The sequence below is a fragment of the Lichenostomus cassidix genome, chromosome 7 (assembly GCF_008360975.1).
Source record: "Lichenostomus cassidix isolate B80296 chromosome 7, HeHo_3.0, whole genome shotgun sequence".
Lineage (NCBI taxonomy): Eukaryota > Metazoa > Chordata > Aves > Passeriformes > Meliphagidae > Lichenostomus > Lichenostomus cassidix.
In genome coordinates this window covers 11352478-11379743 of record NC_139488.1, presented here as the reverse complement: position 1 = coordinate 11379743, position 27266 = coordinate 11352478, and the positions used below count along the sequence as shown (strand labels likewise).

Genomic DNA, 27266 nt, shown 5'->3' with positions numbered 1-27266 from the left:
ACTTTTCCTCCATTTTCCCAGAGTGCTTCACAAAGAGATTTTTTGAATTGTACTCCATTATGAAAGTGCTACTTTGTTATCAAAATGGTGATAGACATTTTTATTCCAGAAGGCCAGACACTATCTCTACTTGAAATTCTCTGAATTGTTTCCACTGCAGGCAAATTCAGTCTTGATGTGAGTCACATCTGCTTAAAAGTGAATACCACTTGCTTCTACTTTACACCAGCATCAAATTTCACCTACAATTTCAGATTTTAAAAATCATCTTAAATCCCAGGATTTGGATAGTTTTTCATAAGTGACTTTAAATCCGGAAGTACCTAATAAGAAATACTGAAATAAAAGCATTCAGCTTTAGTGGTTTCTGGTGGAAATAGAGATATTTCTTTTCAGATGTGAATGTCTCATGAACTAAAAAAAGTCTATTTGAGTTTTTCCACATATGGAGGAAAAACCAGTGATCACATGTAAACGCAGTTTCTCATCCAGCGAGCGGGGATGGGTGGTGAGTGCAGAGCAGTGGCACAGGCCCCCTGCATGAGTTGCAGGCGAAGCTGTCCATGATGTATTAAGGATTGACTGCATGTTTAGCATGGCAGCTGTGGCTGCACAGCACAGGGGTGTCGGTCACACCACTGCTCCCGGCGGCTGCCAGTCCTTCACAGCGCAAGCTGTTCCAGCCGTGCCGTCGCTCCGGCCAGCACTGATGGATTAATGGGAGGAAATGTTTATAGAAAGGTTCAGGTTTCCTGAGTGAGTGGAATGAAACCCCCCTCAGCAATGATCAGCAAGCTCATGTCATGGAGTAGTTTGAAGCAGCCTGACTGGCAGGAATGCAAAGGTCTTTTCAAAAAGGAAACTTGACAAGTGAGTGACTCTGGGGAGCAGCAAGAGGTGTTTTCAAATAAAAGATGTGGCTTTTCTAGAGAGGCAGCATGAATGGGGCTAGCTCTTAAAAGAAGTTTTAAATCAGTAGTTCATACAGTGTAAAAGTAAAAGGTTAAGTTTGAGAGCACAGTGTCCAAATAAAATAGCGCCCTCAAAGTGGAACTATTACACACGGAACTATTACAAACAATGTTGCAGTGCAACCACAGCTACTGTGACGGCATCTAGCTAGGGCGTCTTAGATCTCTGTTCAGTAAATTAAATTTTAGTATCGGTATACTTTAAGTTACAGGAAGGATGATGAACACAGTAAGTAGGCTGAAATCCTTGTGAAAGAAACGCTGAAAACTATCATTTCACAGGGATACAATTCCGGCTTTTGGGGCAGTTTCCATGATTGTAGCAACACAGCTTGAGATCTAAACATTCATTTCAGTTAAAAAAATTAAATAAAATAGACCATTCCAGTGAAGTGTTCAGATGACTGTGATAAGAAAGAATGTAGGCTTCAGGCTAGCTCTTAAAATAATGTAAAATTTACCTGAACAAAACTGCTGACAGAAAAGTTGCTGCAGTTGCAGCAAAGCATCGGTTCATGATACTGCCCATCAAAAGCCATTAAAAAGGACCTAGTCCTTAGTGCTTCCCTATAACACTCCACCCATCAAAGTGAAGACTTAATTTACAGGCACTTGTAGCACCCTCCAGTTCTCAATCTCGAAGCCTCTTTGGAAGGGGAAGAGAGCATTATCCTTATTTTCTAGATAAGGGAACTGGTTTATCAGCTTGCCCTCGGTGAGAGGCAGAGACTGGGAGAAAACTTGGCTAGGATGCAAGTACCTCAAGTGAGGGCAGACATTTGAAACCGGCCGTCTCAAAATGTGCTCTCCTGTTGTGAGGGGCTGGTAATCAGAACGAGCCGTTTCAAGCCACGTCTGAGTTTCCAGTCTGCATTCACCTAAAAGTCTCTTGCATGTCCCATAATAAAGTGGGAGAGAAGACACAACTTTCAGAGCTTGCCCCCTTTCTAAAACTTTCCCAGTATTCAAAGACTGAAAGAACGTCATTAGAGCCCTTGTATTAAAAATTATTTATTTAGTGATCTGTACATGGGGTGAAGCAGGGCCTCATACAGACCTTCAAAAAAAAAAAATCAAGTAAAAACATAAATACATATTTTCTTACAAAAATGAGATTTACAAAATATACATACTGCACTTGTCTGACACGCTTTTTTTCTTTTTTTCTTCCACGTGCACATTATAAAAGACAAAAACCCAAGCCCTGCAAGTCTGAAATCAGGTCTACTGAATGATTTGGCTGATGGGCCCATTCCTCATGCTCAGACTACTGGTACATCTTCAGAAAGCAGCAGTCTGCCCCCTCACCCTGAACAGGTTTTTTCTTTTTAAAGTTTCATTCAAGACACTTTCCCCCCAAAAACATGAAGAGCAGCTATAGGGTGGAGACTTGCTAAAAATCCAGAATGCCTTATTTTGTCCTAAGGCAAGAATATACACACACACATATAGTTATAAAAACAACCCTTCAGTGAATATAAAGGTAAAGTAATATGAAAAAAATAAAATATGAACAAGTCAACATAAAAATTTTCAGAATAGAAAAATCTGTCACATTTCAAAAAGAAAATGATGCATTTGATGATAAATTTTTGAATGTTTTTCCTTCCAAGATGTGATCACTGGAAACTTAACCAGCAGTACTGTAGCTGAAATGAGAAGGCTCCTCACTTGCAATAACTGCTTGATTTTAAACCCCAACCCCAGCGCCCACCCCCCCCACTTGCACCACCAGTCATTGCCATGCAGCTCAGAGAACCTGAGGAGCAGGCAAAGGGTCCATCGTGAGCCAAAACGGTTCCTCCTGTCCCCAGAATGCAGCTCTGTATTGACTTTGTCTGCAGTGAGCTCACTGCAAAGCAGGAGAGAAAGCAGGTTTATTGGAAGGAAAGAAAAAAATCCTATCTTTACCTTACATACTTTAATGGCTCTTGTTTTGGCAGGTGCTCTTGGTAAGCTCTTCTTGCCCTCTAAATCTTGCATTTCCTTCAGCTTAGAAAAGCGACCCATATTGAACGGTAGGAAAACATCCTGCCTCCTCCTTTTTTCATAAAAGGCATGTTTATTTCTGCGAGCTCCTCACATCCAAGGGTGAACCTCAACGACTTCTTTTTGTTAGTTTGCCCATAAAAACCGATCCCATGCTTATGCCTTTCTACATAGAAAACACTTTTGTTTCCCCCTTTGTCTCCTAGAACAAAGGCAAGGGGGAAAAGCCTTCTGCTGAAAAGCAACAAGTCATTTCTTTTCAGGGTGTGGAATAGCAACCCCCTCCTTCCCCACAACAGCAAGAACAACAGATTCAGGGCCAAATTTTTACTTTTAAACAATTACAACAGGTATCACTGAGGTAAAAAGGAACTTGTGAGCTGACAGAAGAGGGGCATCTCCCCAGCACACGATCGGGCTGTAGCCGGCCGTGCAGTACTCACGTGATGGCTCCGCTGAGCTGGAAGGAGCGGGCAGCGAGCTCGGGCTCAGGAGTTACCCAGCCCACGCTGCAGTTTGGCCCCGGCAATTCAGAGTGCATTTGGCTACTTCTCGGCAGAGGTAGCTCAACAGATCTAGCTTCCCCTCCCTCTTGTCCAAAGCAAGGCAGGATGATTTTACTTGGGTTGGATTTTTTTTTCCTGGGCAGGAGTAGCAGGAGAGAGAAGGGGACTTCTGGGTGAAGGACTCTCTTGTCCCAGCAGTGGCTTCTTTTTCTGTCCTCTTCCACTTAGCTGGGCATAAGCACCACTGGACATAGTCTGACTGATCCTTTATGCAATTTTTTTTTTTTCAAACTTTCTGTGAGGAAGAAAAAGCTTGGAAAAGCCTCCCTTCCTCCCTCTTCAGGGAACCGTTGCCCTACTCCTATGCTGAGTATCCATCTCCTCTGCCTCCTCTGCGTGTGTACATGTGTGAGTGTGTGTGTGCCAGAGGGGACAGGGGGGTCTCATACTGCTGTCTCGCCTTTGCTGCCGGTGCTGAGTCTGTGGTAGAAGCGTCGCCAGGACTGAAGGGTTTTGCCAGACCAAATCCAGAAGCCAGTTGTGATCCCAACAATCATGGTCATGAGATACTTGATCATGAAGACAGTGAAGTCTGGGCTCATAGGGGCAAAGTGGCTGGGACAGGGCACAGCATATGTTTTGCAGGTCTGGAGGAGCCATGTCTTCTCCCAGGTGCCACGGAAGGCCTGCTCATAGAAGTAACACGCTAGGACAATGGTGGCAGGCACCGTGTAGAGGACACTAAAGACACCGATGCGCACCATCAGCTTTTCCAGTTTCTCTGTCTTGGTGCCATCATGCTTCATGATGGTGCGGATGCGAAACAAGGACACGAAGCCAGCCAGCAAGAAGGAAGTACCAATGAAGAGATACACAAACAAGGGTGCCAGCACAAAGCCCCTCAGTGAGTCCACACTGTAGATACCTACATAACACACCCCACTGAGTACATCCCCATCCACCTGCCCCATGGCCAAGATGGTGATGGTTTTGACAGCGGGCACAGCCCAGGCAGCCAGATGGAAATACTGGGAGTTGGCCTCAATGGCCTCATGGCCCCACTTCATGCCAGCAGCCAGGAACCAGGTGAGGGACAGGATGACCCACCAGATGGAGCTAGCCATGCCAAAGAAGTAAAGGATCATGAAGAGGATGGTGCAGCCTTCTTTCTTAGTGCCTTGGGCCACAGTGCGGTAGCCATCCTCGGAGAAGCGCTCTAGACACACCACCCGCTCCTCCAGCAAGAAGCCCGCTGCGTAGGCCACTGCCACCATGAAGTAGCAGCCCGAGAGGAAGATGATGGGCCGCTCCGGATAGCTGAAACGACGCATGTCTACGAGGTAGGTGAGCACAGTGAAGAGGGTGGAGGCGCAGCAGAGCACAGACCACACGCCGACCCACAGCCGGGCAAATCGCACCTCTGCCTCCTTGAAGTACATGAGCCCATTGGGCCGGGCTGGCTCACAGGGGGCTCCACAGTCCCTCTCCCCCAGGAATCGGTAGCCCAAGTAGGAGGGCACTTTGAGCTGCCGGGGACAGGAGAAGGAGAAGCCAGAAGGCGGCTGCGGTGGGGTGAGAAAGTCAGGGAGGTAGCCAGCTGTGGGGTGGGCAGTGACCCCCCGACCCGCCGCACCACCGGGCCCTGGTGGGGCATCCGACGTGTTCTGCCCCACGCAGATCTCACCCGCACCGTGAACAGGGAAGTTCTCGCAGCGGAGCCGCTCTGGCCACTGGAAGCCGAACTTGTTCATGAGGGCCTCGCAGCCCTGACGGGCCCGCTCGCAGAGGGAGCGGCAGGGTGGGATGGCCTGCTCCAGCACGGTGCACACTGGCGCGTACATGGAGCAGAGGAAGAACTTCAGCTCGGGCGAGCACTGCACCTTGACCAGCGGGTAGAACTGGTGCACCTCCAGCCCAGCGTCCTCCTGGTTGGTGTGGCCCAGCAGGTTGGGCAGGATGGTCTGGTTGTAGGCGATATCCGTGCAGAGCGGGATGGAGATGGGCTGGCAGAAACCGTGGTCCGGCACGGAGATGCCCTTCTCGCCGTGGTACTGCTGTGCCGTCGCACCCGCGGGGGTTCCCAGCAGGGCGGCCAGCAGCGCGGCCAGCCCCAGCAAGGGGCAGCCGGCGGCGGCCGCTCCTCCGCATTCTCCTCCAGCCCGCATCGCCGGGGCGGCCGGGGGCCCGGAGAGCCTCGGGGAGTCTTTCAGAGCCGGCCGGCGCGACGCCCCAGGGGCATCAGCGACCAGAGGGCGGCGGCGGGGCCCCTTTGGCGGGGCAGGAGCGCGGCGGCGGGAGGAACGCGGCTCCGCGCCGGACCTCCACGACTTTCTTCCTCGGCTCCGACGCGGCGGCGCTCACAGCAGCGGTGGCGGCGCTTCCCTCGGCGAAAGTTTCCGAAGCTGCTCTCCCCGGAGAAGGCGGTGGCGGCAGCGAAATGGGAGACGCGCGCGTAGACCCGGCGAGGGCTCTGGCCAGCTACGCGCAGGGTCCCGCGGCGAGGCGGAGGCGCTGCTCCCTGCCCGACTGCACGGCCCCGGGGATTTAGGCTACGGCTAAACGGATTATTACCGCGCCCGGCTGAGCCGTGAATTTTACTCCGGAGCTTAAATAACTTTCAAAATCCAATTACTGCGCGATCCTCCCCGCGGCTTGCCTGGACTCCGCTCTCGACGGACACCGCTGCGGGCTGTGCGTCCGGGGCTCCTCCCGCCTCGGCTCGCTCTGCTCTGCTGCTCTGCTGCTCTGCTGCTCTGCTGCTCTGCTGCTCTGCTGCTCTGCTGCTCTGCTGCTCTGCGCCCGCGGCCCCGCCGACACCGCCCGCTCCGCGGCTCTCGGCCCGCGGCCGCGCCGGCACACAAAAAAGGCGCAGCTCCGCTCGGGCCCCGCCCCTGCCGCCGGCCCCATTCACAAACCGCGCCGGGGGCGGGGCCTCGGGGCTCCCGCCCGCCAATCCACGTGCAGGGGGCGGGGCCACGCTGCGGGAGGGGAGGGGGAGGAGCTCACGCCGGGGGAAAAAAAGTTGGGAACAACTTTTTCCCATCCCCGCCGGGCCGGGCCGGGAGGAGCCGCCCGCGGCCCCCACCCCCCGCGCTGCAGGGCACAGCCGGGAAGGCGGGGATGGGGGGGCCCAGGCAGCTCGCTCAGGGTGGCCCGAGCAAACTAAAATTAACTGGCTGCTTTCTGAGCAGGCTTTGAAAATGCGAACAGCTGCCTGTGCCCGGACTTATTAAAAAGGAAGAAAAAAATAGAGTAAGAAAGAAAACAAACCCCAAACCCAGCGCCCGGGTACATTTGCAGAATGATCCTATTGCGTAGTTGGGATGTTGGTGTCTGTGCGCCATCGCCTCTCCCCAGCGTGGGGGGTTTGATTTGTTATCGCAGCATGACCGTTGCTTTTTACTGGCAGAATAAACGCTTTATTCATGCAGATTTAAGCCCTAGCTGGGGGAAGGCAACTTTTTTTGAAACGTCCAGTGTTACCTAAGCAAAGAGGAGAAATTTTACATTTTGCATTGCTGCAACTCCTTAAGAGACTGGATAAAGCAGTAAAAAACCAGGAGTTCCTCTATGAAAGCACCCTGCCTGCAGGAAAGAAAATGGCATAGGTCAGGAGAGGGCTGTTACTAGCCTGCTAGGCTGAGCAGATCTAGAACTAGACCAATGTGCATTTGCTAAAGGCAGGAATGTGGGGTTTACACCATAGCTGTGTTTTGAGGTGCACTGCCAGAACATGGGGAGCTGGGACCATCCGGCCAATGAGCAGGCAGAGCATGTCTTTGACAATGCAGAAGGGGTGTGCTTGACAAAAGCCCTGCAACAAGGCCTGCTTCTGCTTCACTGGCCCATGAGAGCCTGTGCTCAAAGACAGGCTTGAGCCGAATATTATTCAACTTACCCCATCCTTCCCTTTGAGGATGGAGGTCCCCCGGAACTATACTACTGAAATTCTTACTTTTACTCCTTTGCTCGGAATTGCACTCCTATTAGCAGTTAAGCAAAGACACCAATCCGTGCCATCCTCCAGGGCAGTAAAAGAGGGCAGGGTTTGGCTCAGGGAGCTCCATCAGCAATTGTTGGACAAATGTTTTCCATATCCTCTACTGCTCATGAACAATATGTCCTCATGCCAGTAAGACTGTGGTGCTGCAGTTTTTGTTACATTTCTTAAGAGATGTTGACAGTTATAAACAGGCTTACTAAAATTAATTTACTCCTCTTAATGGAGTTGTTTTTAAAATAATACTGTGCATATGAAAAATACCTATGGGAAGAACTAGCTAGTCATAGCTGCAACAGTTCCTTCTGGAAAAGAAATATGCATTTTATACTTTCTCAGTTATAGCTGTCTGAGACTGCCTTACAGGAACTTCAGTTTTTCAGTTTTTTAGGGCTTGTTATCTGAATTCCTTACTCCTGTACATGGAGTGACTGAATAACCTAAATAACCACCCATGGGACAAATGTACAGGAATTTGTCTACTCTGTTGTTTGTTTCTTTGACTGCTAGTGACTTTCCAAAAAAATTATTATTTTCAAGGTTTTGGTTTGGTTTTTTGTTTTATGGGGTTTTTTGTTTGTTTGTTTGTCTTTGTTTTGTTTTGTTTTGTTTTTAATTTGGGGATTTTGGGGTTTTTTGGTTTTGGTTGGTTTGATTTGGTTTGTTTTGGGGGGAGGTTTGGTTTCCTCCTTCCCCCTCAGCCCCTCCCCCCCCCCATCTATAATTGTTACCTTAAAGCCTCTCTTTTTCACTTAGGCTTATACGACTACCTTAATCTGCAAAACATTTTGTGATATTCACTATGAAAACCATTGGATGATATGAGATGTTTCACTGGCAAGCAATGACAATGCAGAGAAAGTAAAGCAACCTCAAACTTTCTGTCCCATGCGTTGCTCATGTTAGTAAAATTGTATTGCAAGAAACTACTGTTCAGCAATAGGGAGAACAGTGACAGAAAGTATTCAGAGTAAGGTATGTCAAATCAAGTGGCAAGGCTTTAACTGGACATTTATTTACAAGACCGGGCAGATGGCATCAGTGACTCCCCCTGTTTTCTGCTGGTCCCATTTGTTAGAGTCATTCATCCAAATCATGGTATGAACAAAAAGACTACTGGGGTCTCTGATACATGCTATAAAAGCATCCTTTACACTTATGAACATAATGTAGAACCAAAGTGAAGAAAAAGGGCGGGGAGGGGGGAGTGAAAGGGTAGGCAGAAAGGAAGTAGGATTTTGTCCTGGATTATTTCTTAGGGAGAGAAGAGAGTACATTTATCACGTGGAATGATGCTGCTAGTTCATCCCAGATGGCAGGAATGTGCAACAGGATTTACTAAGATGGATGAAAAAAGTCTCTTGGGCATGTTACCAAATTCCAAGATCCTTTTTCTATTTAGACCCTCGGGGAGATGGGAAACAATCACTGAGAGGGGCAATGTCAGTCTCAAAATGACACACTGTGGTGTAAGAAAATCCCAGACTCTAAGACATCCTGACAGCTTTCAGAGGACAACAAAGAGTAGGGAAAAAAGAAAAAGCAGCAGCAAAATTTGGGATTCTGGAACACAGGTTACTCCAAAGCATTCAGAACCTCTGTAAGTACCATCAGCTACATTTCAAAGAGCGGCCTGCAAAATTACTTAAATTTCCTCACAACAGGAGGGATCCTCATCAGCACAGTAAGCACAGCAGCCACCATTAGCCAGGTTATCTGTCACCCAGAACAAACGTGCTGCACAAGACTTTGCAGCATCTGAGATGTTGTCTGTTGCAACCACAGAGCAGTTCAAAAGGTTTTCTCTAAAAATCTCCTAACTGCTAACATTCTGAGTAACTTGCATGGTCTGCCAGCAGTAAACCTTCACAGGCAAAGTCCTGGCAAATCCAAGATTCCAGAATAAATTTACAGTCTCATGTGTTGATACCAAGTCTGGAGCTGTCTGACTAGACAACTGTGCATAAGAAGGAATTGTTAGGAGCAAACAATTACCTGTCTTTTTATTCATTTAAAAAGTAATCCAGTTCAACTTCCAAGCTAAGTCAAAGTGAGGAGTGGCATTATTACATGATGTCTTTTCCTCCTGTTTTAAACTCTCCTTAGAGGATGCCAATATAATTTCCCTTGTTTCCTATCCCATCTGATAGAAAACTCTTCCCATGGGGGGGAGGAGGGAAATCAAAACAAAACACCCCCTCCCTGCCCCACCACTTATTTTGAGTGCTTGAGGGAGAGCATTTTCAGATTACCTATTGCAGGGCTTCCAGTCCTTGCCCTCAGAAGAACAAAGACCATTGCTTCCTCCTTCTCCTTTCCACCCAGAGAAACTTGTTGGACCTCACCTCACTTGACGTCCTGTTAACCAGCACTGCTGAAGTCCTTCTGCCACTGCCTGAGCTGTGAGATTTGTCCCAATTACTTTTAGTAAATAACTTTATGACAGTGTTAACCTCGACATTTTGAAGCATGCTTACATGCAGCCTTACATGATCAGACAGGCTATTGAGCTAAGAACATCAAAATTTGCACTCCCTAAAGCTTAAGTGGAGAAATGCCAGGAGCCTGGGGGGAAATTATGCATCTGCCTATTTTACATAATTATCTGCATAATTAGGAATAAAATAAGTTCACAGTATTATATCTGCTTGCATTTCTATCAGTCTGATAGATTAGTCTGAATTGCATCTTGCTGGAGCTCGTCAAAGAAATCCAGGCTTTCTGTGGTGAAGCAGGAGAGCCTTGTATTTCATGGGCAGGGAGTGGGAAAGGCAAGCCCTTGCCCCCCACCATGGACACTTAATTTGAAATTAGATTGAAGACATAAGAAACTGATTGAAAAGAGCATATGGGAAGGACACACATGACAAAAGGAAGGGAATGCTGCTGGAGGGGATGTGGCTTCCCACAATGAGAAAGGTAAAAACTTTTTGCATCATGGATTTATGAAATATTTACTAGTTCATGTAGCAGTATTCCAAAAGACATGGGAAAGTAGTACTGTCCTCCATATTTATGATCAAATTAGGGAAAACTTTAGAAAGCATTCACAAGGATGAGCTATCAGGCTGACAATTGCCTTTATCTCTAAGATCCATGAATAAGAAAACAAAACCTGAAGTTGGTCTGCTCATCCCCACTCAGGAGTTCACTGAGGACATCAGTTACATTTTAACCCTTACATGATACTTTAAAATCCCCTGTTTCTTTAAAGTATATTTAATCTGCTTTCTCAGAGTTTTAGGGCCGCAGAGGGCCTTTGGTGTAGAACCCAGGAAATCCCTCCCAGTTAGCTGCCATTAAGGTGACCAGTCTCTTACCAGGAAGCATTTCTGCGTGTAGCTCTAGCAATGTAAAACTGTTACAACTGAGGTATGTAGCAATTTAATGAAAAAAAGCCAAGTTTCTCAAGTTTGTGCATGAATTTCCCAGCTCACTGCAGATTGTGTCACAATACTAGTGAACACTGAATTGTGTTTGCTTCCAGCCCCAGGGCTGGTGTGGACATAGTGACTGCTGGCTCTGATCACTCTCCTGTTGGTACCCTTTGGTTGTGAGGGATGCTGCAATGGTCAAATGTATTGTGATATGCCTTTTGTCATTTATGCCCAACCTTGGTTTAGTTTTGTCTTTCTATAAATCTGTGTTTGGTTACATTTTAAATCTCCTTTAGTTCACAGATGGAAGGTTTGCACTAGTCCTGTTTGAGTTTTCACTTGTTTCAATGGAAGCAGCGGGATACTCATCAAAGCCCCAGTCTCTGTTTGTGGAGGAAGAAGACCTGGATATAGCCCAAAATAAGAGATGGGAAAGACCCATTATATCTTTTAGGTCCTGCAATTACATATGATAGTGGTATAATTCCTCTAATTTTAAATGCCTGGAATAATGGGACTATTGTCATCTCTTTTGGGACGTGGTTCTACTATCTAACAATCATGCAGGCAGGAAGCCACTGCCTGATGTTCAAACAAATGGTTTATCTTTGCTTGGTTAAGACTCACTAAAGATGAGCACAGCCTGCAGAAATATGTTGTTTCCAAAGCTTAGAAAACAAGGGAAGAAGAGCTGTTATTCAATACAGAATCTGCCAGATGTCTAAAGAGTCTAAGGAATCCCTAAGCCTCTGTTTACAAAATCCTGTTTCCTCCTCCCATGAATGCTTAAATTACCAGTCACTGCTACTATCCTATGTTTAGGGTGAAGTTTCCTCAACTGACTCCACTTTCAAAATTTGACTGAAAAGAGAAACAAACATTTTAATTAGATTTCCCTCTTCTTAATGGGCTTGCACAAATTAACCCCTGTTCTCCATAATTACATTTAAACTCTTAAAAATAATTATTTCTTCCTTTGGTCCCAGTCATGCCTTGGAGACCCACTTGCTGTGATGGTTCTCTGCTTCGAGGACACTTGAAGGTTTGCTGTGTAGGGCTACTGCCTGCTGCATCCCTGCAAACTCTGGAGGTGAATGATGCTGTGTGGAGAATTTCCCTTTCCTCAAGGGCCCCCAGGCTGCAGTGATCAAACTGCATTTCAGTGTAGCAATGCTGTTTAAGGGAAAGGGGCAAAGGGCTAACACAATGCCTGCAGACGGCTCTCTTGAGAAACTGGATCCTGAGGTTTGTGGAGCACCACATACTCTCCTTTACCTTTTTTTTCAATCACTTGTTTTCAAGCTGTGATTTCCACCTTGGTGTCAGCCTGCATTGACTGCACTCTCTTGGAGCTGGGACCAATGGTACTGTGACTGGCGCTGGAGATATTCAGCTGATTTCCTTCCATGGAGGAAGGGGAGCCAGAAAGCAGCACTTCAAATAAGTTCCCTCCTCATGGAGTCTCTGCAGGGAATGAGGGCCCATTTTCTTAATTATATGTTCATTAGTATGTTTAGTGCTCTCCTCCCTCTCTTCCCCCAGCCCTGCCACCTGGGAGTTCCTACTATGTTACTGGAAAGCCACAGAGGTTTATTTAAATACCACATAGTCAGATTGGAATGAAAAGCTATGAAGCTTCCCCTCTTTAATACTTTTTGAAATTATTTATGGGCTATGCTTCTTGCCTACGTAGAAGGTGCCTTCTGAGATTCCTGCAAGTCAATGCAGAAATAGCTGTTTGAATTGAGCAATAATTAGAAGCAGATGGGGCAAAGCAAAGCATCACAGAAATCCCATTCTGCTAAAGAAACACTGTCTGAAATAGATTTCCGCTGCATGTAACGTTTTCTCATATGGGCTGAAAAGAAATAACATCATATGTCTGGTTTGCACCTACCAAAGCTGGGAAATTCAAAGTAACATCTGCAATTCTGCTCTGAATTCAGTTTCAATCCACATGCCATTTGCAGCCCCTACATTTGCCTGTGTACTGTGTACCACAGTTACAATTTCTTTTCTTTGCTAGACCTTGGAACAATGGGCATTCAGCTACTTTTTTGTGAATGTGTGTATATTTGTATAGGGTTTTTTTATCAATCTTTGGCGGGGTTTGGCCGTTGTTTTGTTGTGTGGTTGGGGTCTTTTTTGGTTTTGCAGTGTGTGGGTTTTTTTTGTTTGGTTGTTTTTTGTTGTTGTTTTGCTTGTTTGTTTTTAAATTATTTAAAATTCTAGGAAAATGTTTGTGACTTAAGACATGTTACAGTCTTTTGTAATCCACAGACTCAGTCTGGGGAAGGTACTCAGAGTTCTCAAACCCTAATTTGCTGCCAAATTCTTATGCGCTTGCTATAGTGGATTGTTTCACTCCTGACTTCTAAAAATAACATGTCCTGCTCTCATTGCTCCCACAGATCATCCTCTTAAGTTTAGAGATAACTGAAAACTCACAGCATCTCAAAGACAGCTGAACAGCTCTCAAGCTCAAATGTTAACTCTGTTTCTCATTTGCTTTGCTTACATGAGTGCACCAGGATGCAGATTGCCGAGGGGCTGTTGTTGAACCATGTTGCTGGGGTGAGCTGATTTTCTTTCAATGATTATAACTTATTGACCTGATAGAAAGCCATATTCTGGTCAGCTGCTACACATATATAGTGAAGCTGTGATTTTAATGGTGGACTCACTCATGTTGATGGTGCATTTTTTAATAGGCAGGGATCCATTCTACAAGGTAAGGGAGTTTTCATGGCCCGTTTTTGAAAGCAACAGTGTTTTAAAATTGCAAATATATACACCATCTCTGAAAACATTAATATTGTAGCACTCCAAAGGGTTCTAAGCTTGTGCTACTCAAGAGTGTTTACAAACAGGTTTGAGGGTTTCGCCTGGAGCAGAAGTTATTCCTAGGGAAAAAAAAATCTGATTTTGAAGGAAATCATAAAGGTTGGCTGGTTACTGTTTCCTTTCTGACGTGAGTGAGCAGGCGTGTGCTGGTCCTGGCAAGGCCGCTGCGAGAGCCTGTCCCGCAGTGCTTCTCCCGGAGCCTGTCCCGCAGTGCTGCTCCCAGGAGCCTGTCCCGCAGTGCTGCTCCCAGGAGCCTGTCCCGCAGTGCTGCTCCCAGGAGCCCGTCCCGCAGTGCTCCTCCCGACAGCCTGTCCAGCAGTGCTGATTCCGACCGCACTCGGGGGACTTGGGCAGTCGGGCAGGGGCTGGTCCCGCCCGTGGGGCAAGGAGCGAGCGTAGCGGCAAGACCCGTGCTGTAGGAAGTGGTGCTGGGAACAGCAATAGGTGGCATCCCTCTGTTTAACCCTGCCTCCCAGCTCCGTGCTGCTGTAGGTGCAGGATTTTGCCTGGGGTGTGAAAACTAAAATTCCAGCTATTAAAGTGCAACTGCTGAAGCAGAAATGTTAATGCTGGTATCTTTGCCAAACTCCTACTGGTTTATTTTCATAAAGGCTGTTGCTGGTGGGGGGGGAATAACGTAGGGAAACGAGGTCTAATATTAAAATAATTACTTTCTGGGCAAAGCAAACAAGTCCTGTGGTAGCATCCTAGAAGCTGTCCCACGTGGTGTATTGGGTGATGGTGAGGGAGTGCTAATCCTGGAAACTCTATATGGATATTGATGGTATTTTTTTAAGGATGTTGATCTGTGGGAATTTGTGAGGTGCTGTAAATTGGTTTTACCTGAATTTGAATTAGGCAGCATCATACCAGTGGCTTCTGGTTCAGGAGGCAGTAGGGTTCATTGTTATCACTGTATTATCTAAATGCAGTGTAATCCTTGGTGTTTTTCTAGGCATAACAGTAAAGGCATTTTCTGCTCGGCAAGATCTTATTCATCCAAATTCTCATTGTAGTAGAGAAGGATGATGACTCATGAAAAAGCATGTGGAAAGATGATGTGGTGACTGTCCCCAGACATCCCCCTGCCCTGTGCCAGAGATCGTTTCCTCCAGGGCAAGGACATCTGCGCTCAACTCAGAGCCATTGTAGGACTGGTGTTGCGTGCCTCACTGTATTGGAGCAGTTCAGATTTGTCACCGGCTTATTTCCCTTCTTTGTGCTGCAAACTGAGGTGATTCCTGGAACCACATTACTTTTGCCCCAGAGATCTGTGCATGTGGGGCAGCCATTTGCAGGAGAGCAGCAGGGCAGGGCAAGGCGGCGGGAGCTGCTGCAACCATGTGATTTTCATCTGTTTCTGTGACTCGACACTCTCCCTGACCACAAGGGTCAGCTCTTTGTGAGTAAACTCTATAGGTATTGGTCCCTAGATATTACTCAGATATGGTGAGTTTGGGCTCTCTGAAGAAACTTGAGCAGCTGAATAATAGCTACTCACCAGACTCCAATTTTGCTCAACAGTGTTCCAGAGTAGCGTTGTGTTTTCCAAGAATTTCTAGGGTAGTTGTGCTTAAACCATCAAAGATCTAAAAATTGGATTTGCTTCAACAGGGTATCTTAAAGCTGGTCAGGTTTTTGTTTTATCCATTTTTTTTTAAGCTAGACCAAATCTTCCTTTAAGATGCTCTCAGATGCTGGCGCCCACTACCAGAGCGGTGGGTGGGGAGGAGACCCAGGCCACTTCTGAGCTTCTTCAGAGGCACTTATCCACTCCAGGGAAGCTGCAACTGAAGGCAGGCAGCTGAGAGGGTCAACACAAATGGCATTTTGTTAAATAATTCCCTAGGGTCTTAGAGCTTGTTTCCTAACAGGACCAGCTAAAAAAATCCAAGAACTGGCAAGGGGGTTGTATAAAAATTCACTGTTGCTTTTGTTCATCTTTAAAATTATTAATTTGAAAGTACATATTTTCACACATTTTTATCAAAATCACTTTTGAAGATAATTGCTTGTTGAAAGCCATTTCAAGAAAATTCAATTTACTGGTAGTATTTGAAGTCATCTGTTTTTCAAACATGATGTAAAAATTACAATTGGGATAGGAGCTCATGTGGAAGCATCATAGGAGAAAACCCAAAATGTTTCTGAAAAATAGTTTAAAAGAGTCTGTATGTGACAGTCTCTCCCTGTTCACTAGCATACAGCTAAAAGAAAAATCAGGTCCATTTTTAATGTAAAAATGCAGAAGTGTTTGCCCCTGTAAACAGAAGCAAAACCAAAAGCCGGGTAAACCCAAATTGTATAGCCACAGAGACCAAGCACCCCCTTGCCTAGAGGAGGAATTAGTGGCTTGCATAATCAAGCCTGGGGAGCTCATTTTGTCATGCTCAAAGGGCCGCAGTGGTGCAACAGTAGGGGTGGAGGGATCAGCAAGCCCCAACAATGAATTCCCTTCATTTTTTCATTTTAAGGCCTGAGTAGAGGAAATGCAAAGCTCCTCTTTTTTGCTCTCTCCTCCCCCCTCCCCCCTTCTTTTTTTAAGGGTAGATGAAAAGAATGAAGCGGTAAAGAAGCTAGGTTGACACCTGTATCTGTGACAGCTCAGGCAAGGAAAATAGTGGGAAAGGATCTGCTGGCAGCAATTTGAAACTGTCCCCTTCCTGACTTGGAGGCTTTGACTGATGATGCAGCTTTGTGCAGCCATATGGTCGAACATCTTGAAGGCCGGCAAAGAGATGCTGGTGCCAGCACTGGGAAGGGGAACCAAGTCATTATTGGAAACTAGATCTTGGAGAGAGGAGCCATTAATATAAAATTTTGTTTCATGCTTGACTGTTCTTTCTGTGCAGGGGACCCAGCATGGAACTGCAGGAAGGCAAGACCTTGCTAGGCTGCCGGGCACATCTGTGCCGAGCCATGGTTAGAAGGAAAAGCTTCCTCCTGCTTAGTGCCCATTGTGGTCTCTTCACAGTGCAGCATTTCCCACTTTACACACACTCTTTCACACACTCACCCTTTTTATTCACCTAAATGCAAATTTGGCTTTATTATAAGCTGCCGCATTGGTTCTTCCTATATTGCAGTACCAGGAGGATAAGGTTTGTTCTTCCCAGGCTGCAACTGAGACCTGAGGAGAGCAGAGCTCCCCAGCCAGGGCCCCTGGCAGCACTGGTGCCCATTAATGTAAAGCAGCACCAGAGCCTGCAAGATAAGGATTGTAATGACCACCGTGGGTTCCTGCTCTCCCCTTTATTACTTGGTACATTACATTTGTTTCCAGCAGAGAAGAGTTTATGTGTGTGTGGCTGCATCGGTTGTGTTGGACTGAGATCCCTACATGGTTATGTGGATGGACTCCAGGGACAGAACTGCACTTCCCCCTAATAAGCTCCTCGCACCACATTAAAGATAAAAGGGGAAGGGAAATATTTATATTCTGACAAAGCAGCTCTTCCCTTCAGGCTCTTGTTTTATTTATTAGCTTGCTCTGTCCCTCTCTTGCAGTTTTTTCTCTCTGTTTCAGTGCCTGTGCTGTCTTTTTCTCCTTTATTCACTAATTTCGTCCCTGGGAGACAGTGACAGTGAAACTTAAGAATCACTGCCCAAGACATCAGATTCAAATTGTGTAATTCCCAGTTGATAACTACAACTCTCCCCCATCTTTGTTTTTTAACACAGAGTAATGATTTATGGTGCTTAAACAATTGAATACATTACATCTGGTCTACTCCAATTGCTTTAGATGAAACTGTAGAAATAGTTTGAGTTGGGTTTCTGATGGTTGTTGTTATTTGTTTATTTTTCATACATTGCAACACAGATGGTGAATATCCTCCCTTGTTTGTGTAGGCAGTGGAAACCACTATCATTCTTGTCTGGAGAAGCCCTTACTGAGGCATGACACAGCTACATGGAGACCTTTCTAACCTCATTCATCAAATGCTTCCTTTCCTCTGAGGCCTTATCCTGGGGGACCATTCATTTCCTTCAACTAATATGCCATACGAAAGGAATCTTGGGTAGATTCCTGTGTCTTAGTCTAGCTCTGAATTTGTATAAAGGTTCAAGAAGATGAGCAAAACGTGGTATTCTGGTCTTCTTCTTTTGCTCCTTCTCATACATTACTGAAAATCATGATCTAACTTACAATGCCAGGGGACACCAATGTCCATGTCATAATTATTTTTAGATCTATACTTTTTGTGATGCAATCAAGTAGCCCTCTACTAAGAGTGAGACAGCAGAATTAGAGACTTGGTGCCCATAAAATTCATCTCCCTGACATTGTTATGTTTCTGCCTGTTGTTACAGAACTGCAAAAGATCTGCAAAGCACAGCCTTTACACCACCAGATTAGGTGGTGTAAACTACAAACTGCTGGATAAATGAACTGTAGCTGGTTGGGGGAGCGGACTGGTTTTTTTACAGTTCACAATCCTGCCCTCCTAAAAAGCACCACAATTCTGTTTCCAGACTGATCAAGAAGGTAAAAGAATTTGTTAATTGATTTTTCTCCCTCCCATATCAATTCATGGAGCCAATCTAGGGAGATGTGTGCTCTTCTTTTTTAGTTAATTAATCCTTTTCCTTTATCTTCACAAATAATGGCAATAAAGCAATTAGCAAAGGATTTACTAGGTGTGGACTAAAGGGTGTGGAGTAGTGAGAGATTCCTCTGGCCCCTCTGCAGCTCAAGCTGTTCAGCACTGCTGCAATTCAGTCTCTCTAAAGGGATTTGTGTGTCCCACCCTCTGCGGTGTGGTTGAAAGCCCAGCCCCCTAAAGATGTGAAATCCCCAGCTCGTCTTCCCCTAAGGGAGAATTAACGTCTTCGGTGCCAGTCACTGGGACAATGGCACCAGCCCATAAAGGCGACAGGCACTGCTGCTGGTGACACTACTGTCCTCGTAGCCCCCAAGCCTGTGGCTCCCAGGGAGGGTGCGGCCGAGCAGGAATGCTGAGCAACCCCATCCCCTCAATCCTGCTAGAATAGCAGCCCCACTCCCTCCCTCCCCTGTCCTGGCCTTTTCCCACCTGTCCAGGCCACACACAGGCTCTGCCTCCCCCGAGAGCCCTCAGCGAGCAGTTCAGTTCTCTCAGCCAATAGAAGAGGAACCTTACCTAAGCTGCAAACCCTGCAGGAGAGGAATTACAGGAAGAGAGAGCTGCCTCACCTCTCTGTGGCAGTGAGGTGTTCTATGGGTTTTGCCATTCTCCCCAGATGTTAGGGCTCTCCTGAAAAGCCGTCTCCAAGCTCCCTGGCACAGCTACCTGTGCACACCTTTTGTGGAAAGGACAGCAGCTGCACAGTGGGGATGCACTGGTGGAAAGAGCAGCATCTCCCTATGGGCTATTCACACCCTGACAAGGCATCTATCCCTGAGCTCATCAGCTCAAGAAAGCCTTTGCCAGCGACTCTCCTAGGTTGTTTCCTTCCCTTGGAGTGTGCGGCTGAGTCCCGGTCACCTTTGCCCAAGGCAGCAACAAAGACCATACAGATTCCAGCCTCAGAGTAGAATAAGGGCATTACTGACAATTTATATTTTGAAATGTTCATATGTTGGGTGGTTAAACTAAGGCAAGGCTCAAGGATTTCAAGTATTGTTTTAGGCATGATTGGGAACCCAGTGTTTTGTCATTTCTCTGTGTATTAAGGGTGTTGCAACCTGCTTCTGCCCACTTAACCCCTATGCAGGACTTGGAATGGAGGGTGTGAGAGTTGGCACTTCAGCTGGTAGAACAGCGCCCTTTACTGGTTTTGATAATTTCATTTAGTGGTTCTGAATTGTCATTTCCTATTATTTGTCGATAATTAGAATAATAGAATCCTTTAGGTTGGAAAAGACCTTTAAGATCCTTGAGTTCAACCGTTACTCTAGCACGACCAAGTCCTCCGCTAAACCATGTCTTGAGTGCCATATCCACATGTCTTTTAAATACCTGGAGGGATAGTTACTCCACCACTTCTCTGGGCAGCCTGTTGCAATGCTTGATAACCCTGTCAAAAAAGAAATTTTTCCTGATATCCAACCTAAACCTCTGGCGCAATTAATGTTAGTAGTCAAAGAGTAAGTTTGCTGATAATACCCCATTTAAGAGACACTTTACAGAGTATTGTATTTTCTGCTTCTTAAGGATATTACCAGCACGTAAGAGTAAGCAACAGGTCCTGAAGTGCTGCAGCAAGAACCATCCAAGTGTTCAACCTCCCCCTTTCTGCTCACAGCTCCCCCTCTGCCTTCTCATTAGCAGCAGTGATTAGTAGCAGTGTTGCTAGAAGGCCCATCTCCACCCTCCTTCTGAAGGCGTGAAGAGCTGGAGATGAAAATCTCCCTCTTCTGTGCTCCTAGCTATGAAAAGTGGGAGCCCTTCTGGTTCCCTTAATGACAGGGTGGCCTCAGAAGGGCAAGCAGATCCCAACAGCCCTGTGTATAGTGGGCAGTGAAGCCATCCCTCCTGCACCAGAGCCCTGAGGGAACAAGCACTTGGCTCTGAGCACGGCCACCCCTTGCTGGCCCTCAGGATTTCAAGAGGAAAAGAAAAAAGGATCATCCCAATGTGTGAATTATCTGCAGCCATACTCTCAGCCGGTGCCCCCTGGTAGGTCTTACACTAGCTGCTGAAAAATGAAGCAGCTGACTGCAAGAACCTGAAGAAATTGTCTGTGTGCGAAGGAATGTTTTCAGGCAGGATAGTGTCCAGCCAAGGTGTTTCACCTCAGTGAAAAGTGTGGCAGGGGTGGCACATGTTTGGTTGCCCCTCAGCCTCCTGTTACCGTCCCAGCCAGCCTGGTTACTCTGTGCTGCTCTTGTGTGTGAGCTGCCCAAAATCTGTGAAAATGTTGGTCAGCTCTAGAAAGTGTATTTTGCTCTGGGCTGCTTCATCAGACCAAATTTCACTCTCCCAACTTACACTCCCCAAGAATAATCTTTTGATATAATGTACATGTTTTTAACTACACAGCCACTAAATATTTCTGGCTTCGGTCAGTCCTTCTGTCACTGTGCTGAAGTGTATTGGGTTTTTTCTATTACGTTGCTTGCTTGCTTGCTCACTGCTGCCATGCCTACCTCTTTTTTCAAATGTAAACTTGGTGTGCCACTATCAAGTGCCAGTGAAGAGAAGTGGATGTTCTGTGTGACAGCATGTATATAGTAGATGCATATTTGTCCTTAAGGCGAGATGCAATGTTTCATCCCGAGAGAAAGAAGAATGACCTTTAGTCCGTCTGGATATTTTACAATGTGTCCTTCCTTTTCTGTTTCCTGTGAGGTTAAAGATCTGCTGGTGATGATTAAAAGTACTGCAGTTTCTTCTCTCTCTAAATAGTTTTTTGAGTTATTTCAGAAGCAAGAGAGAGGCTAGAAAGGTTTAGTTGCATCTTCCTTTTCACCCTGCTGTCCACCAAAAATCAGATTCTGCTGCATTTTACTTTCTAACAAAAGTAAAACTTGGTAACCTTTTTTTCTGTTTATGCAGCTGAACATCCCCTACCCCTCCCAAAGAGATTCCTAGAAGGATATTTTTTGCAGCCTTCATACCATGAAAGCTGGCTTTCATGGTCCCAGCATGGGATTTCTAGATTGAAGATTCTGGCACTTCTGGGTCCACATATATTAGCATTGTAGCTGTTAGGACCCAAATTTAGAAATGTATTCTTAATTATGGTGGAAATGATGGCCAGGGTTTATATCAGATCTTTTTCCTTGGGCTCTTTTTCTAGTCCAGAACTGTTACATGTCCTTCTGCAGAATGCTGGCAAAGATATTGTCAAGAAAAAATGTAACAAGGTACTGCCAAAAGATCATTTCCATTGCAGTGGAAATGTCTGGGGTTTTTGGACACTGAGTAACCTGGGGTTTCTACCACATAGTATTTCCAGCTGGGCCATTGGACTTGCAGAAATCCCACATAAATGTAAGAAAGGTCCTCAAAGTCTCCCTTCCTTACAGACAAAATCTATGGGCAGAAGAGGGCATGTCCAGATAAACCCAGACATGTTAGCCTTGCTCTAATCTGGTTGCTGGACATCTGCAAGATGCAGAGAGATGAGGCAGATGATGAATGGTGTAGCAGCCTAAAACCACACTTTGCTGTGAGTAATGTTAGCATATCGATGCAGCCTTTCATTCTCAGTGTTTGTCAAAAGTAATTGGTGTAAAGGTCTCTGCAGGATCGACGTTCGAAATATTTTTTCCACTGCATATTTTCTTTTTCTCCAGTTTAAAGTCTCCATTTAAGTCACTGTGTTTCCTTAGTGGCAAGTTTGTATGTAAAAGTTTCATTTTATTTGCATTCATTCTGGCTTCACAATATCTGGGACTCTGAATTCTCTTACTGAACATGATCAATTCCAAGTAGCTGAGAGATTGGGTCAGGCCAACCATCCAGCACCCCAGCGTTGAAATTTCCCTAAATAAGAAGGATGGAAAAAAAGGCAAAAAAAGGCAAAAAAACCCCAAACACCAACACCAAAAACCAACCAACCAACCAAACCAACCCAAAACCAAAACAAAACACAACCCCCCCCCAAAAAAACCCCTACCCCCCCCAAAAAAAAAAAAAAGGCAAAAAAGCTGTCACCTGTCCTGGGCTCCAGGGTAGGACTTTTGGCTACTCAGTACTCAGTCAGAAGGCACTGAAGGAATCTCATTGTGCTATGGAGTGGCTTCTGGAATTGCAAATCGAACAACAAAATATCAACATTTCCAGCCCATTCTTCTTCTGCAGTCAGCCTGCAGCCCTGCACAGCAATTCACCTGCCTGGGGACAGGACATTCCTACAGGCTTCCCAAAGTCCTAGCTGCTAACTAGGAGAGGGGAATACCTGCCCAGGGCTGGAATGCCGTGCTCTTAGTTCACGTCCCCTCAGGTAAGTGGTGACATACCATCCACCCAAATTAAAAAAACCTGCTGAGAAATATGGCAAAGAAGAATGTCCTGGTTTAAATGCCTCTGGAAGTCACTACTCTTCTACATTTGACATTCAGATTGCAGCTGGGGCTTTCAATAAACACTAACTTGAATGAACACCTATGGATCATCCAGAAGCAGCGGGCCTGGCTTTGTCACTGCTGCCCAGAGCTGGGTGGGGAGAGCAGAGTTCCAGTAACTCTGAGGCTTGTAGCACCTTAGGTCTCTCTGAGACAGAGAAAAATCATATTCCAAGACTTAGAATAGTTAATGATCGGGCTGGAAATGGATTCTGCCTTCACCATGTTCCTTCCTCTCTCTGTTCAGCTCTGTTCAGATGTAAATATTACTTTCTGGTGGAGGTTTGGCTGGCTTTGTTGTGTACCTGACTCATTCACTCATCCTCCCTTTCATCCCTGCAGATGGCTACTCTCAGATCATGAACATGCTGCTTTAAGACAATGGAAATAGGGCCTTTTGTTTCTCAGCTTTTCCTCTCTGTAGGAAGGGTGGAGGTACCTTTGGGCAGGAAAAGATGGAGGAGCAAGCAGTTCACTGGAGATAGCCTTCCAATCAGAAAATCAAAATGCTTAGCAAGAGCCCAGCCTCTTGCAGAAGCATGTGGAATCAGGACAAAGCAAAATCTGAATTCCTGTCTCATCTTTGTGTAAAATTGGTATTAAGAATTTACCTGCCTTAACTACGTTTTGTGGGGACAGCTGTGTAAAAGTTGCATTATGTTCTCCAGAGTCCATTTTTACATTTTTACATTGCCGGTCAGTGTCTGAGCCCATGACATGCAGAGCCTTTGTGCTTGTTGAAATCAGCTGGACATACAGCTTTTCTGCACCAGAGAGAGGGAGGCTCTTTAGTATCAAGACATACAGTCTCATGTAAAATAAATAACTGTATGTAGCTTAATAGGATTGTGTCCCTAGCTTCCTGGGACTGAAAGAAAAAGGAGTATCATTTCTTATCCCTCACCATGTTTTTAACAGGTCTCTTACCTGGCTGTCATTCTATTGCCCACTGCAACTGAAATTAAGCTGCTGAAATCTATAATATAAACCTGTACATACCTCTGCTACAGTATACAATGTCTGAGCCTTCTAAGAGCAATGTACCAGGGAAGATACAGTATAATAATGCAGTAAATATAGGTCATCTTCAGTAGATTATAGCTTTTAGCAACTGGAACAATCCTATACGCAAAAAAGGAAAGAAAATTCCCAGTGTGGGCAGCAGCTCTGTTCACGTGATGTGAACACACATGCTTGAGCTCTATAAACACACAAAATAGTGAGTGTATGATGAAGAGCTACATAATAGCTGAAGAAATATTTGCAGTATTTTGCATTAATTGATAGCTGAAGCTAACTGAATTTTCCAGCATGTCTTTATTATCCCATTTACGTAATAAGAGTTGGAAGAAAATTCTCTGCCTACTACAACAGTTCTCTCTCTGGTGCAGTGTTTTACTTTTTACATGTAAAGCCTGACATTGACAAGTGACTTTTTTCTAAGTTATGAGAGGGAGGAAAAACAACCATTTTGTTTGAGTGTGGACTTGAAGGAACTGATCAGCTGTCTGAATTACCTCAGGTGCCACAGCACCAGAACCCATCAAAGACCTCCCCAAGCTGATTTTGAAATCAGCTTTTAAAAACACTTTGAATTCCATGTTATTCTGTGGCAAAACAATAATATTCCACTATCGGTCAAACAGAAAATACACAGTAAAACTGTAATTTTAATAAATTTATTCAGGATTGGCTAAACATGAAAAGCAAATAAGAATGCATTAGCTGTTTTCATAATATGACCAGAACCTTGTGGGTTTGTTTAAGTGAAAACTTTCGTATCACATCAGTTCTTTGTTCAGTCTACAGTTTGGAAATTAATCTGTAATGAGTGTCTAATCTCCTGCACTTTTCCTCATGACTTCGTATAAACACTGATTTATTTATTATACTTTGGCTGTAATAATTTGCTGTGAGCTGGAATCACGGCTCTGGAACTATTCATTAGGGAATAGTAAACACTTGGCATCTTTTGAGTCAGTAAGGCTGTGTCTAAATTTATTTACCACGACATGGGTGGATCAGTACATTGAAGCTACGTGGTGCCAAAACCCCTACATCTGACCTGTTGGCAGTTTGGGAGCCTTTCTTTGGATGAGGTGGTCTGGTTGCTTGAACCAAATGTTGCCACCAAGGCTCTCCAAAGAGCCATGCATTGACTCAGACTCCCAGGTCTCCATTACAGACTGGAGCTCACCAAGTTGTGCATCCAAACCAGCTCTGCCTTAGCACTGTCCATGAGTAGCTGGGTTAATAAACACCAAAACTAGTCTGGAAAGTAAAACAGTTCCAACTAACTGGGAGTGCTCGGGGGATTTGCATTTGGTGCTCTGGACTACCATACTAGCATAGACACTGGAATATAAATAAAATACAGAAACATGTTTCTATTTTTCTGCTACCTAAAAGCTGTTTTGTTTTGTTGGTTGGTTGGTCAGTCGATTGATTGATTGGTTGGTGGTTTTGACATACCATTGCAAGTTGGTTTTTTTTTTCTGAGGATAGTTCCTTAGTGACAGGATTTTCCAGTCAGTGTTGAAAATGAAAATTTTTACACTGGCCAGATTCACAAAAAAGCTTGAGGGCTAGTTTTTGAGGAGTCAACATTTCTAGCTAGATCCAGATACCCAGCCATTCAGATTTTACTTAGTCATGCACTGAAGACAGCCCCTTTGGTCCACTGCACTGAGCTCTTCCAGCTCACTGCAACTCACACTACATACTGGAGTATAGCTTGATAAGGATCTTGTCCGGCCACAAGTCCCATGTAAATATACATTTCTTTGTCTCTGTGTGTTTATATTGTTAGTAAGAGTTCAGTCTGCTTTGATGATGGTCAGTAAGCGATTTTTCCACCACAATAGGCTTTGAATCAGATTCTCATGCCTTGGTTCATGTGCCTGCTTGATTTATCAGCTTGTTTAGGCCAGCCTTGTTTGGGGTAACCTAATCTCCCTTCCCTGGCTAGAGACTGGACCACCATCTGTCAGGATGGGTTCAGTATCCTGCTCAAGTTGTGCTGTCTATGATTACATATAAAGTCCTAAACAATGGTCTATTATCTCTTTGTCTCGTCTATTGAGCTTCTGCAATTCTTTGTTGGTGACAATTCTTGCAGAACACCACAGCTTTTTTCACCTGGAAGGAGTCGTCCATGGCAGCATCCTCTTTCCCAGGAAGACTTGTGTATTTGGAGGCAGCCTGAGCACGACAGACAACGGCATTCCTGGGAATTTGTTTCAAGTTTCCAAGGTTTCTGTTCTGAACAAGCATAAGAATTGAATGTTTTTCCTAAGACTTCTTTCATGTGTGGTCACCAAAATCATCATCCTTTCCCATCAGAGGGAGTTTTCCTTTGTGCCCAATAAGCATGTGGTGGGAAATAAAAGCTGCAGCTCTTGTTCACACAACTCTGGCAGAATTTACCCTTCCCAGTCCTGTTTCTCTCATTTTTAGCAGCACCCAATTCTGGCTTCTTCAAACTCAGCTCACATATTTGATTTCATCAGACATTCTCCTAATTGTGCCATTTTCAGTAGTATTGGTACAAGCTGAGATTTCTTCCTAGAATAATTTGCATCACGCTGAAGTTTTCATGGAAAGATCTTTACTTCCCCAGAAAATGGGGAAAAATTCTGTTACTGTTTTTGTTTAAGAGTGAGCCAGATACTTGATAAGCCTAAAAAAGTTTTGTGGCAGATACCAATACACAGACACCACTGAGCAGTTTCTTTTGTTCGTGCAAGCAGCTGGCTCAGTATTGCACCTGAAGAGGTAATTAGAAAGATAAGTTGGAACACTAATTTGCAACATTCAGGCCTTCCCTGGGAAGGTATTGCCATGACAAAAGGAAATAAAGGAACTCACAGTCAAGAACAGGGGCACTATCCACCATTTTTCACTCTCACTGGCAGCTCTAGGTAACCTTTAACCTCTTCCCACCAGCCTCCTCAAAGAAGCTACAAGATGCAGGAGAGTAAAGGAAAAGGGTCTGGTCTCCTCACACAAAATGCCTTGTGCATTTATACTTACAACAAATGTCTTTTATTCTGATTTCCTTGCTCTCAGGTACTCCAACTGCTAAAAAGGATAAGAAAAAAATGTAAAATTGCCACCATGCCAAGAGCAGATTGCTTTACAAGGACATTAATGAACACATTTGAAATCAGTTTTACAGATTACTAATAGTCTGGAGTATTTTGTTTGGTTAGTTTATTATCACAGATACCACAGTGCTTGGCTCTGAATAATTTTACATAGATTAATTAATTTAGTTTTGTAGTGGTGCACAGTGAACTGTGCAATTCTGCCAATGAATGCAAACAGGGCTCACAGGGAGAGCTACAGCTTAGTGACACCCACACAAATACAGCCGCAACAAGTTGTGTGCTCAACTTCAGAGGCTGCTGTTGAGGTCTCCTCCTGTTGGGAAGTGGGACTCTTCTGCCAATCATCTCATTTCTGTGATCAAAGCCAGCCTGGCTTGTGCGTGCTCTGAGACCCCATACTGCTCACACTGAAGCCGATCACTCCATCGAGAAGACAACTGGACTTTAGAAAGGAAGCTCTATCAGTAACCTGGAA

General features: G+C 45.2%; 1 protein-coding gene and 1 long non-coding RNA gene across 4 annotated transcripts in view; one reads left to right on the top strand and one right to left on the bottom strand.

Moving 5' to 3' along the window:
- LOC146434535 (uncharacterized) overlaps window positions 1–27266 on the top strand; it is a 120798-nt gene that overhangs the window by 75259 nt on the left and 18273 nt on the right. The window lies entirely within an intron of this gene.
- FZD7 (frizzled class receptor 7) lies at window positions 1967–6201 on the bottom strand. Its single transcript, XM_085066182.1, has one exon. The coding sequence runs from the start codon at window positions 5629–5631 to the stop codon at window positions 3910–3912; it is 1722 nt and encodes a 573-aa protein (XP_084922308.1). The 5' UTR covers window positions 5632–6201; the 3' UTR covers window positions 1967–3909.

Excerpts from the sequence above, each read along its gene's own strand:
- FZD7 (XM_085066182.1), bottom strand. The coding sequence starts at position 5,631 with ATGCGGGCTGGAGGAGAATGCGGAGGAGCGGCCGCCGCCGGCTGCCCC.